At 50.3% G+C, this 12370-nt stretch overlaps 1 protein-coding gene across 2 annotated transcripts in view; it reads right to left on the reverse strand.

Annotated features, from left to right (window-relative positions):
• Positions 1-12370, reverse strand: part of FBXO42 (F-box protein 42) — a 34455-nt gene that overhangs the window by 1797 nt on the left and 20288 nt on the right. For both annotated transcript variants that reach the window (XM_081955272.1, XM_081955273.1), the window contains exons 5-9: positions 3641-3794; positions 3419-3529; positions 3234-3330; positions 1420-1476; positions 401-520 (exon numbers count right to left, since the gene is read on the reverse strand). In XM_081955272.1, coding sequence (XP_081811398.1) covers positions 401-520; positions 1420-1476; positions 3234-3330; positions 3419-3529; positions 3641-3794 — 539 coding nt within the window. The remainder of the gene's footprint in view (positions 1-400; positions 521-1419; positions 1477-3233; positions 3331-3418; positions 3530-3640; positions 3795-12370) is intronic.

Below are 12370 nucleotides of genomic sequence, written 5' to 3' on the forward strand. Positions count from 1 at the left end.
CTTCCCCAGATTCCAGGACTGGCCCATGTTCCTCCCCAACCTCCTCACTGTCCGAATCTGCTGCCAGCTCTGCTGGCCACTGGCAGGCCACAACAGTTCTATAGAGCAGCCTCCCCAGAAACTCCTAACAGCTGGTCTCGACGGGAGGGAGGGGCAGAGGAAAGGATCCCTATGGGCATTCCCCCCACTGCCACGCAGAGTGCCAGGCATTCCCCTGCCTCCCGTTGTTGCTCAGTGAAATGATTGCCCCATCCAGCAGCCCACTGTTAGTTTAGGGCCTTACATCACGTTATTAAAATTGGAGCTGCCCCGCCCCCATGGCCCACACCCTTTCTGCCTTAAGAGGAAGAGGAAGGAGAATTTCACCAGGGATCCCTTTCTCCCTTCCCTCCCGTTTCACCTTGCATGCCGGGTGGCACCACAGCTCAGGGGCTCCGTGGTCCTCGTTCTCCACCTTCAGGGGCTGCCACGCCCACGGCCGGTCGGATCTCATGTGCAGCAGCCAGGCGTCCTTGAAAAGCTGCAAATCGGGCAAAAGCTCAAACACCTGCAGGACGGGACCCTCTTCCCCCTCCCCCCGCTTCTGCCTGGCCCTCCACTACCACTGTTCTCCGGAGAGCAGACTCTGCAGTCCTGAAAGGTTTGATCACCTGTCTGACATGCTCCATCTTTCCTCCTTCTGGAGAAGACGGTTTCTGCCTCACCTCCCCAACGGAGGTGGGCTGCAAAATTTGCAGCAACGGGTTCGCTGCCCCATTGCTGGGTGGGCGTGGCCTATTCAGCCTCCTGCACCACTGTGTGTGTGTGTGTGTGTGTTTTTCACCCTTCCCAGGCTCCAGAGGTTTCCTCGAGCTTCCAGGAGGGTGAAAACCTCTTCCCCCTGCGCTCCAGAGGCACCTAGACTCGTTTCCAGACGTCCGGTAGGCCTATTTTTTGCCATCCTCAGGCTCCGGAGGCTTTTCTCTAGCCTCCGGGAAATGGGAAACTGCTTCCCCTGGGCTCCGGAGGCAAGAAACAAGCCTGTTTCCACACTTCTGGAACCTCCGATGGGTGTGCCACTCCCCAAGCCTCCAAACGGGCCCTGCATTACCTGGCATGATGAACGGGCTGTGTGGAGACTCCTGGGAGGGTTGGGGTGGGCAGGGCAGCCAGGAGTGGGATTTGGGGGTTTGTCGAACCGCGCAGAATCTTCGCTAGAGGTTCGCTAGAACCCGTGCGAACCCCCAGTAGCCCACCCTTACTTCCCAAGGAGGAAACCTTTGCTATGGGGGGGCAAAGAGTGGCCTGAAGATGTGCATTGCCCCTGTGTTGACGGAGCCTTTTCAAACAGACTGTGCCGCGCCAGGCACAAAAGTCTTGGAAGGGCAGAAAAGGGGGGGGTGAATGGCCGGAACGACCCTAGCTTTGTCGACAACTCACCGCATTTGGACCTCCGCAGCCCCCAAGGACCAGGATGGTTTCGTCGTCTATGACAATCTATGACAACAGGGAAAGAAAAGTCCAAAGACATCACCCAAGGAGCTCCAAGAAGGCCCGGCTGGCACAGGCAGCGATGCCATCAGCTGATGGGGAAGGAGGGCCAAGGGTATTCCTTCCCACCCGCTCTGCAAGCCCAGGTTAATATCACAAATCTATGGAGGGAAGACTAATCGGTTGCGTTCCCCAAACACGACATAGCCTCAGAAAAGATGCTTTTATTAGGAATGCTGGCAGCCCTGGCAAAAAAGTTTCTTTTTCAAACACAGGCTAACGTCCGTCCAGAAGATGAATAGTTGTCTGCCACATCTATTCATCTCCGCCCCCTGCCTTTTATCCCCAGAGCTAGGGTGGGGCTTCGCTAGCAGCAGTGGCTCTTCCGTCCCAAGGACAGGCCCATAGATTTCCACTGCTCTCCTCTCCTCTGCCTTTTATCCCCAGAGCTAGGGCGGGGCTTCGCTAGCAGCGGTGGCTCTTCCGTCCCAAAGACCGGCCCATAGATTTCCACTGCTCTCCTCTCCTCTGCCTTTTATCCCCAGAGCTAGGGTGGGGCTTCACTAGCAGCGGTGGCTCTTCCGTCCCAAAGACCGGCCCATAGATTTCCACTGCTCTCCTCTCCTCTGCCTTCTGCGCATCCGTGCATCAGACACTGGACCCTGCTGTTCCTCGTCTTCCTCATCAGCCACCTCCAGACCTGGGGGCTGTTGACTTTCCATCTAAGGGCTGACGGATGGCCCAGGCTCCACCTCTGTTTCTCCCTCTCTGACAGCTCCATTCCCTCTTCCCCCTCGGGGCCCTCAGGTTGCCTTGATGCTGACCCTGACTCCCACACCTCCTCCTCCTCCGAGTCGGCTGCTGGAGGGGTGGCAGCTGGCAGGCCACAATAGGTTGCCTCTTCTGGGATGATGCCATTTCTGGTGGGAAATGGTCTGTCAGTTCCTGCTCCCACCCAGCACCTTCTGGCTCTGGGAAGGCCTGCCTCTGGGCAAAACTTTGTGCCCAACAGTCTCAGTTTCCATCTCCTGCTTCTGCCAGAAAGGACCACGCCAGGGGCAGTTGCTTGCCTTCCTCTCATACTTACTGGAAAAGTCAGGGCTTTTAATCTGACTGTTGGAAGACTCGTTTCCTTGGGAGGAAAAGTGGGACGGTTTCTGCCTGCCCCATTTACGGCAAGAGTGTTCTGATTGAGGCTTCCCAAGAGCCTGAAGCAAACTCCTTGTCCCAAAAAAACCCGCTTTTATTAATTGATTGTGAATTCTGCTCATTCACATCCAGCAAAGCCTTTGGAGGGAGGATTTAGTCCCAGACCTTCTCTGGCTTGGAGAGCTGCCAGGCCAAGATCTGCAAAACTTGGCAAGGAGTCTCAGAGAGTCGCGAACCAATTACGCGAACTAATGGTCTCCTGCAAACTCCACTCCCCTTTCATTTCCTCTGGGAGGGGCCATTCATCGTCTGGCCTTACTCCCAAGTCGACCCTTGTTCCCTAGCTGTTCCTTTCATCGGGCAACTCTGTGCATGCGCACACTGGGAACAGGCTCCAGCTGTTCATCTGCCTCACTGATATCTGACTCTGAAGGCAGCTGATAACTGGCATAGGGCTCTGGCCCCCTCTCTGCCTCCGACGCAGAGCCCTCATCAGAGCCTTCCCCAGACTCCAGGACTGGCCCAGGCTCCTCCTCAACCTCCTTGTTGTCTGAATCTGCGGCCAGCTCTGGGGGCCGCTGGCGAGCCACAACAAAGAGCTGCCAGAACGCTACCTGGGATTGGCCTCCTCGCGGATGAGGCCCAGGCCCGGAGATGTTCGGTTTGGACCAGGTCCAGTGCTCCAGATCGAGGACCCAGACGTCGCTGCTCCTGCAGGGGGAGAGCGAGATGGGAGGAACTTGGGACGGCTTTTCAGGGAGCGTGGAGCTTCAGAAAAGGAGGAGCGTTGGAGACTTACATCTGCCGTGACCCCAGAGAGCCTCCGAAGACAATCATCCGGTCCTGGATCACGCAGGAGGAGTGGCCGGCCATTGGAGGAGGGCCGTGGGTGGTCACCACACAGTTCCACCTGGAGGAGGAAGAGGAGGGTTGACCCTCAAAAAGGCAATGGGTGCACGCGCTACTGCCCACCTCTTTTATCAGAGAAAATCAGGCGCCTGAAACAGCTAAACTTTCTTACCAATTTTTGGAAGGCGAGTAGGTGTGTATTTCATCAAAGAACCTCTCTGGCTGATGCAGGGGGTAAGGACTCGGCCGCGTCCAGCCGCCAAACAGCACCAGCAGGTCCTTATACACAACAAGGGTCGCTCCGGCTTTCGGCGACGGGTAGGAACCTGCGACGGCAGAGTGGTTTTTAAGGCGATGTTCCCAAAGAGGGCTCTCGCCTGGTGGTTGAGGCTGCAGCTGAACGCCGCCTGACGCCTTTCGACAGAGTGGTTTCCTCCAGGGTGGATTTGATTTAAATCGAGTCGATTTGAATCACGGTTTAAGTCGCTAGTGAAAAGGCTCGATTTAAAATGGCTCGATTTAAATCGACATTTTTTAAAGAGCCACTGTCACCTCTGTCCTCCTCTGACCCTCTGTTGACTCACGGACAGTCCCAATACTACAGAATATAGATTTTAAGAGACAAATTTTAAAAAAAAACGTTTTTGCACTCTGCAGATCTCACTTAACTTAACTTTATTCAATTTCTAGACCCCCCCCCCCTCTCTCAGAAGAGACTCGGGGCGGTGTACAGTCATATTAAAACAATTGAACAATAAATATACATAGTATAAATATAAGATAAATAAAATAAATATAGGACTGGAGGAGGTAGCAATAGTTCACTGTACAGATTTAGTTTAAGTTAGATTAAAATTTTAAAAATTTACGAAACATTAACCCTAAAAACTATCCCAAATAAAAATATCCGCCAGGAGGTAGGAGTGGAACTATAAATGGGGCAGGCCGGCTAATTGAAACAGGTGAGTCTTAAGTTTTTGTCGGAAGGAGTGGAAGTCAGTAGTAGTTCTAATATCGGGGGGGGAGGTCATTCCAGAGGGTTGGGCCCATCACAGAGAAGGCTCTACTCCTAGGCGCCGCCCGTTGGCATTGCTTGGTGGACGGCACCCGGAGGAGTCCCTTCCTGTGAGAGCGAATTGGTCGCAGGGATGTATGCGGTAGGATGCGATCCCGCAGGTAACTAGGTCCTGTGCCATGGAGCGCTTTGAAGATGGTAATCAGCACCTTGAAACGCACCCGAAAAACCACAGGCAGCCAGTGCAGCTCACGCAGGAGAGGTGTTATGTGGGAGTACCTAGTACTGCCCATGATAGCCCGCACGGCCGCATTCTGAACTAGCTGTAGTCCTCGGGTACATCTCAAGGGGAGCCCCATGTAGAGAGCATTGCAGTAGTCCAGACGAGACGTCACCAGCGCATGAGTGACTGTGCGTAAGGCGTCCCGGTCCAATAGGGGGCGCAACTGGCACACCAGGCGAACCTGGTGGAACGCCCCCCTTGCCAGGGCTGCCACATGGTCATCCATCGACAGCCGGGCATCTAGGAGGACGCCCAAATTGCGCGCCCGTTCCACAGGGGGCAGTTGTTCGCCCCCTATGGCCAGTGATGGAATCAACTGGTTGAACCGAGGTGCCGGTAACCACAGCCACTCTGTCTTGGAGGGGTTAAGCTTGAGTCTGTTGTCCCCCATCCAGACCCGGACGGCTTCCAAACACCGGGACATCATTTCGACAGCCTCGTTGGGGTGGTTTGGGGTGGAAATGTACAGCTGAGTGTCATCAGCGTACAGATGGTATCCAACCCCAAAACCACGGATGATCTCGCCCAGTGGCTTCACATATGTGTTGAACAAAAGGCACGAGAGGACCGACCCCTGCGGCACCCCACAGGTGAGTGACCTCAGGGTCGACCTCTGCCCCCCTGCCAACACACATTGCGTCCGGTCGGAGAGGTAGGAGCCGAACCACCGCAAAACGGTGCCCCTAACTCCCATCCCCTCCAGCCGGCGCAATAGGAGACCATGGTCGATGCTATCAAAAGCCGCTGACAGATCTAATAGGACCAGGATGGAGGAACAACCTCTATCTCTGGCCCTCCAGAGATCATCAACCAACACAACCAAGGCCGTCTCCGTGCTGTGACCGGGTCGAAAACCGGACTGGCGCGGGTCTAGATAGTCGGTTTCTTCCAGGTGTCGTGGGAACTGCTGTGCCACCACATTCTCTACAACCTTCGCTAGAAAGGGAAGGTTGGAGACAGGACGATAATTAGCTAGTTCCGTCGGGTCCAGGGAAGGCCTCTTGAGTAAGGGCTTCACCACCGCCTCTTTCAAGACGGCCGGTAAGGACCCCTCACCCAATGAGGCGTTTACTAGGCCCAGGAGCCAGCCTCGTGTCACTTCCCAGGATGCCAGTACCAGCCAGGAGGGGCACGGGTCCAATAAACATGTAGTGGCTCGCAGCCGTCCACGTAACCTGTCCAAATCCTCGGGGGCAACAGAATCAAACTCCTCCCAGAATGGTCTCTCAAGACTCGCTGTTGACGACTCCTCCGGTCCACTGAAGGGGGCCCATCCACTCCGGATCTGAGCGATTTTGTCCTGCAGATATTCTCCAAACTCCTCTGCTCTGCCCTGTAAAGGGGCTTCCCGCGGCCTCTGTGATAAGAGGGAGCGGGTCACCCGAAACAGGGCAGCAGGGCAGTTATCGGCGGACGCAATAAGAGCGGCACAATGTCTACGTTTGGCCGCTCTTAATGCCACAAGGTAGGTCCGTGAATAGGCTCTTACCTGTGTTCGATCAGATTCGGAGCGCAAGGACCTCCACCTGTTCTCTAGGCGTCTCCTATGGCGTTTCATCACCCTTAGGTCCTCGGTGAACCAAGGAGCCAGGGTGGTTCGTTGCCGTAGGAGAGGCCGCAAAGGTGCAACCCGGTCCAAGGCCCCAGCAGCCGCCCCATTCCAGGCGGCCACTAGGTCCTCCGACCGAGAGCGGGTCAGGGCTACAGGAAGTGGCCCAAGCTCCGTCTGGAATCTATCCGGTTCCATCAGGCGCCTGGGGTGGTACCAACTTAGACAGTCTGTTTCCGCCTCCCCGCGGTGGGGGGTAGCGCCAGGGAAGTCGAGCCGGAGAGATGAGTGATCTGACCATGACAGGGGGGTAATAACCAAATCCCCTATTCCCAGATCACTCGTCCACTGCCCAGATACAAAAACGAGGTCCAGTGTGTGACCGCCCTCGTGTGTGGGGCCCTGAATTAATTGGGTCAGGTCCATGGCTGTCATGGAAGCCATGAACTCCCGAGCCACGTCGGACGCTTCCCCCGTCGACGGCAAGTTGAAATCCCCCATAACCATAAGTTTGGGGGTCTCAACTGCCGTTTCTGAGATCAGCTCGAGGAGCTCAGGCAGGGCTGCTGATGCATAGCGAGGAGTCAAGTATACAATCAGCAAGCCCCACTGCCTCCCTGGGCCCCATTTCACACCAAGGGACTGACACCCGGATATCTGAGGCACAGTGAACTCTCTTGGCTCCAGACCTTCCCATATAACCACCGCCACCCCACCACCCTTACCCAGGGCCCGGGGCTGATGGAATGCACGGAAACCCGGTGGGCACATTTCCACGAGGGGTAAACCACCCTCGTGGCCCAACCAGGTCTCCGTTATCCCTGCAAGGTCCAGCTCCCCCTCTGAGATCAACTCATTAATGAGGGGGGCCTTGTTGACAACGGACCTTCCCAAAACGGCCCGTTTTTCACAAAAATGGGCCAGTTTTTGTAAAAAAATAAAAGGGGGGGCATGCATAGCCTTTAGGCTTGTAGAGTGCTCCTGTGGGCTGGTGGGGGGGGGGGCAAAATGAGCAAAAAAATGGCCTGTTGTTTGTTCATTTTTGCTCTCCCCAGCCCCCAGGAGTGCTCTACATGCTTCCTAAAGGCTATGCACGGCCATTTTTGAAAAAGGGGGCAGGGTTTTGGGAGGCCAAAAATGCTGCATTCAGTGTATAAGACGCACTCACGATTTTCAGCCTCTTTTTTGAGGGAAAAAGGTGCGTCGTACACTCCAAAAAATACGGTAAGCTCCATTTCATGCTGAACAAACTAAAGTATGAATGTATCTTAGGTAGAAAACAATCTTTATTGATTAAAATAAATTCGGAAACGTAAGACTAGTTTTCATTTTTCTTTCTTTTTCTTTTTTCCTAATTACTGGCAGAGGGATTATTCTTTATACCATTTATGTTGTTTGTATTTGTTGTCCCGGATTGCCCCAGTGAGGCTAAAACCAATTTCGTTGTATACATCGTATAGGCTTTATGGCCATTGCACAAAATATATACGACGAAATGGGTTCATGATGTACAATGACAATAAAGGCGATATGCTATTTTAAAAAAAAAGCAGATTTAAATTTGGGGAAAAAAGCAGATTTTTTTTTTATTTTTAAAAAAACCCATCGATTTTTATGCCCCCTGGTTTCCTTTCTCGTAGGACGCCCTCGCCAACTGACTTGAAATAACCTGCCAAAACAATTTGAACCGTGCAACTTGTTCGCCACAATCCATGGTTTTGTCTTCAAAGGAACACTTTCTTGGAGGCAGGTGTCTAATTCTGACTTGGAGGCTGATAAGACACCTCCTGCCTCTCCCCCCCCCCGCCCAGCCTTTTATAGAGGTGACTGATTTTGTTTATATATATATATATATATATATATATATATATATATATATATATATATATATATATATATATATATATATATATATATATATATATATATATATATATATATATATATATATATATATATATATATATATATATATATATTGTTTTTACATTTAAAACAATGCAATGCAGCGGAGTCGGGGTGATCATATATTCACATTATGTACAGCTAGTTTCAACCATTAACAGTCATTCTACTTAATACATTGTCTGTCCTTCTGTTCGATCACAATATACACATTTGTTCCAGTCTTGTCATCTTGTCTTATACCAATCATAAAATCTATTCCATACCTCGAAATATTCTTATTCCCCTTTATTTTTAAGTTCCAAAGTGAGCCTATCTGCTTCTGCACAGGCCAACACTTTTCTGATTATATCTAGCTCTGATGGTGTATTTTCTTTTTTCCAATACTGTGCATAGGTTATGCGCGCTGCAGTCAGTATATGCATAATTAGATAGAGTGTATCTTTCTTAAACCCCTCCGGTATTATGCCTAGGAGAAAAGTTTCTGGTTTAAACATAATTTGTTCTCCCACCATTTGTTCTAACCACGATTGAATCATTTTCCAATATTTTTTTGCCTCATTGCACGTCCAACCACATATGGTAGAAAGTGCCTGGTGTTTTTTTACACTTCCAACAATTTGGGGCCAGATTTTTGAACATTTTAGAAAGCCGTGCTGGCGGGAGATGCCATCAGTAGAACATCTTGTAAAGGTTTTCTTTATACGCCGTAGCCAATGTTAGTTTCTGATTAAGTATCCAAAGTTTTTCCCACTTAGCCAATTCCACATTGTAACCGAAATTTTTCGCCCAGGCGACCATAGTTTCTTTGACATGTTCCTCCTCTAGTTTAGGTGACTGATTTTGTATGCAGTAAAAACAGGTTCCCCGAGAACACTATTGCTAAGATTGTTCTCTTCACAGCTATTTATTTCCCGCAGCATAAATGTGCCACTCCCTCAGTATTGCCAAAGAGCTATCAATGAGGGAAGGGGCACTCAAGCAGGGAGAGGGGGTGGGAAGGAAGAACAACAATGCAGGTAGTCCTTGACTTGCGGCCACAAAGGAGCCCAAAATGTATGTTCTTAAGCGAGAGGTTTGTCGAGCGTCTTTTGCCCCGTTTCACGACCTTTCTTGTCTCCGCTGTTAAGTGAGTCGCCGCAGTTGATCATTTATTTATTTATTATTTTATTTGATTTCTAGACCGCCCCCTCTCCCCGAAGGGACTCGGGGCGGTGTACAGGTACCAAATTAAAAACCATACAGATAACAATAAATATAATTAAAACCGGATTAAACTTTAAACCCCTGTACAAATTTATAAAAATTAAAAACTTAGCTTTAAGACCAACCCGTAAAATTTTAAAAAATACAGACTGAGGTGGGAGAGCTGGAGTTAGGCCACCCGGTTGATGAGTTAAGTCACCCGGTTGTGAAGTGAAATCTGGCTTCTTCCCCCCCACGGACTTTGCTGGTCAGGACACGGGGGACACCGTGACCCTCATAAAATACGAAGTGGTGGCCAAGCGCCTGGATTTTGACACCCCCCCCCCGATCGCGGGGATGCTGGAAAAGTCGTAACTGTGACAAACGGTTGTGAGTCACTTTTTTCCCAGGGCCGTTTGAACAGTCACTGAACGGGCTGTTGTAGGTCGAGGACTACCCGTATCCTTCCCTACAGATGGTTAATGGCTCAGGGATCCCAAAGGGAAGCCCGATAACATATAGCCCGGGGGGGGGGGGGGTGCTTGGCTGCTAGTCAGCTCAGTGGGAAGCAGTAGGGTGAGCGGAGTGCTTTGGGCTGCTATGTTTAAAGCTACTTATCATCATCATTATCTTCTTCTTTTAATGACCCCATCATCTCTTGCGGAGTGGTGTCTGGGCAACGGAATGGAGCTAAGTGGCCCGATGCCCTTCCTGTTGCCAATGCGGAGTTATAATCAGCAGATGTATTCTCATTGCTCCCAGAGTGAGAAATATCTGCCTCTAAGGTAAGGTAAAGGTTCCCCTCGCACATATGTGCTAGTCGTTCCTGACTCTAGGGGGCGGTGCTGATCTCCGTTTCAAAGCCGAAGAGCCACAGCTGTCCGAAGACGTCCCCGTGGTCATGTGGCCGGCATGACTCCATGCAAAAGGCCCACGGAACCAGGTTACCTTCCCACCAAAGGTGGTTCCTGTTTTTCTACTTGCATTTTTAACGTGCTTTCGAAATGCTAGGTTGGCAGAAGCTGGGACAAGTCATGGGAGCTCACTCCATTACGTGGCGCTAGGGATTCAAACTGCCCACTTTTCTGATTGGAAAACTCAGCGTCTTAGCCACCGTGTCAACTCACAAGCCTCTTGATTGTGAGGCGAGAGCTCCACCTCTAGGCCGCCGCACCAACTCTCCATGTTCAAAGCTACTTATCCTCTTTCCAAATTTCAGGGGACGATGCTCCTGCCAAGGAGAGCAGGAGAGCCACCGCTGGGCAGAGTCCAGAGCCTCTGTCTACCTTCAACCCTGTCTCTAAGACTTGCTGAGACGTTGAAGGGGGCTGATTCCAAAAAAAGGAAGCCAAGAATACACTAAGGCCAGACCACCAGGAAGCTCTTCTCCCTCTGAGAAAACAGGGGTGAGGGTAGTCCATTGCCCCCTCCCAAAAACAGTACGAGAAAGGTACGTGCGGGGGGTAGGGTGGGAGCCAGTGGGAACTTGGCGCTATTGACATGTTCAACTGTGACCCCAGGGATCCTAATTGGGAAGGGGTCTATTTATGGCCCGGGGGCCTATAAAAACGAACCATCTCAGACTTTTCTAAAATAGGTAGCTAAAGTTAGAGACGCGACACCCAGCGAGGGGGGGAGCGCAATTCCCCAGAGAAAGCAACTGAATTCCGCAGGAGGTGGAAAGGTCTGGCCCCAAAATAGCCCCCTTTGCCCCGCTGGGGTGCTCGGGAAAACAACCCAAAAACAGCAGGGGAGCCCAAGGGAACCTAGCAGCGATCAAGGAGAAAAAGGGGGCAATGAGGATCCTCCAGGTTACCCCAAGGCCCACGAAGAGGCAGGCGACAGGCTCCCTTTCCTACCAGTCTGAGGCCCGTGTCCCAGAAGCGGGCTGAATTTCCAGGCGCCCGTAAGAGAAACGCCTTGCTTTCATTTGCCGGAAGGAAGCCTGTCTTTGCGAAATTCAGCTCTCACGGTCATTTAATCACCTCAATTGTGTGTGAGGGGGGGAGTGGGGAGAGGAAGAGAGGAGAAAACAGGCTCCGGAAAACTATAAACGCTGCTCTCCTTAAGCAATAAAGTTGTCGGGTTTTTTTTTTTAAAGCAGCATTTCAAAGGGAAGTGTGAGAAAGGCCCAATTTAGCTCTAAGAATGCTTTGCCAGGAATTTGGGAATGGAGGGAACGGACAGCCAAGGGTAGAAAGACACTACAGAGGGTGGCGAGCCCAGCACAAAACATTGTGGGGTGCCCCCCTGATACCATTAGATGACCTCGCTAGGGCTCGCTGCTTTAGAAGAGTGAGGAAAATCCTCAGGGACGACTCTCACCCTGGTCGGCAGTTCTTTATTCTCCTGCCATCGGGAAGGAGATACAGAAGCATAAGCAGACGCATTATTACTTGGTATGGAAAATATGGTATAAATAGAGGAAAGATGTAAAGAATAAGAAAGCAGTAAGGGAAGAAAGATTAAGAAATGAGAAAATAATGACAAAGCCGCATAGAGGAACAAGATAAAAGAACCTAAGCTGTATTGTATATAAAATAGCACACTAATAGATTAATATGTATAAGAGGAATATATGTACACATATACAGATATAAGATGTATATAAAATAGTACACTAATAGATTAATATGTATAAGAGGAATATATGTACACATATACAGATATAAGATGTATATAAAATAGTACACTAATAGATTAATATGTATAAGAGGAATATATGCACACATAGATATAAGATGTATTGTATATAAAATAGTACACTAATAGATTAATAGGTATAAGAGGAATATATGCACACATAGATATAAGATGTATTGTATATAAAATAGTACACTAATAGATTAATAGGTATAAGAGGAATATATGCACACATAGATAGATGTAAGATGTATTGTATATAAAATAGCACACTAATAGATTAATAGGTATAAGAGAAATATATGCACACATACATAGATAT

Source organism: Natrix helvetica, assembly GCF_964273705.1.
Source record: "Natrix helvetica genome assembly, chromosome: 5".
NCBI classification, from domain to species: domain Eukaryota; kingdom Metazoa; phylum Chordata; class Lepidosauria; order Squamata; family Natricidae; genus Natrix; species Natrix helvetica.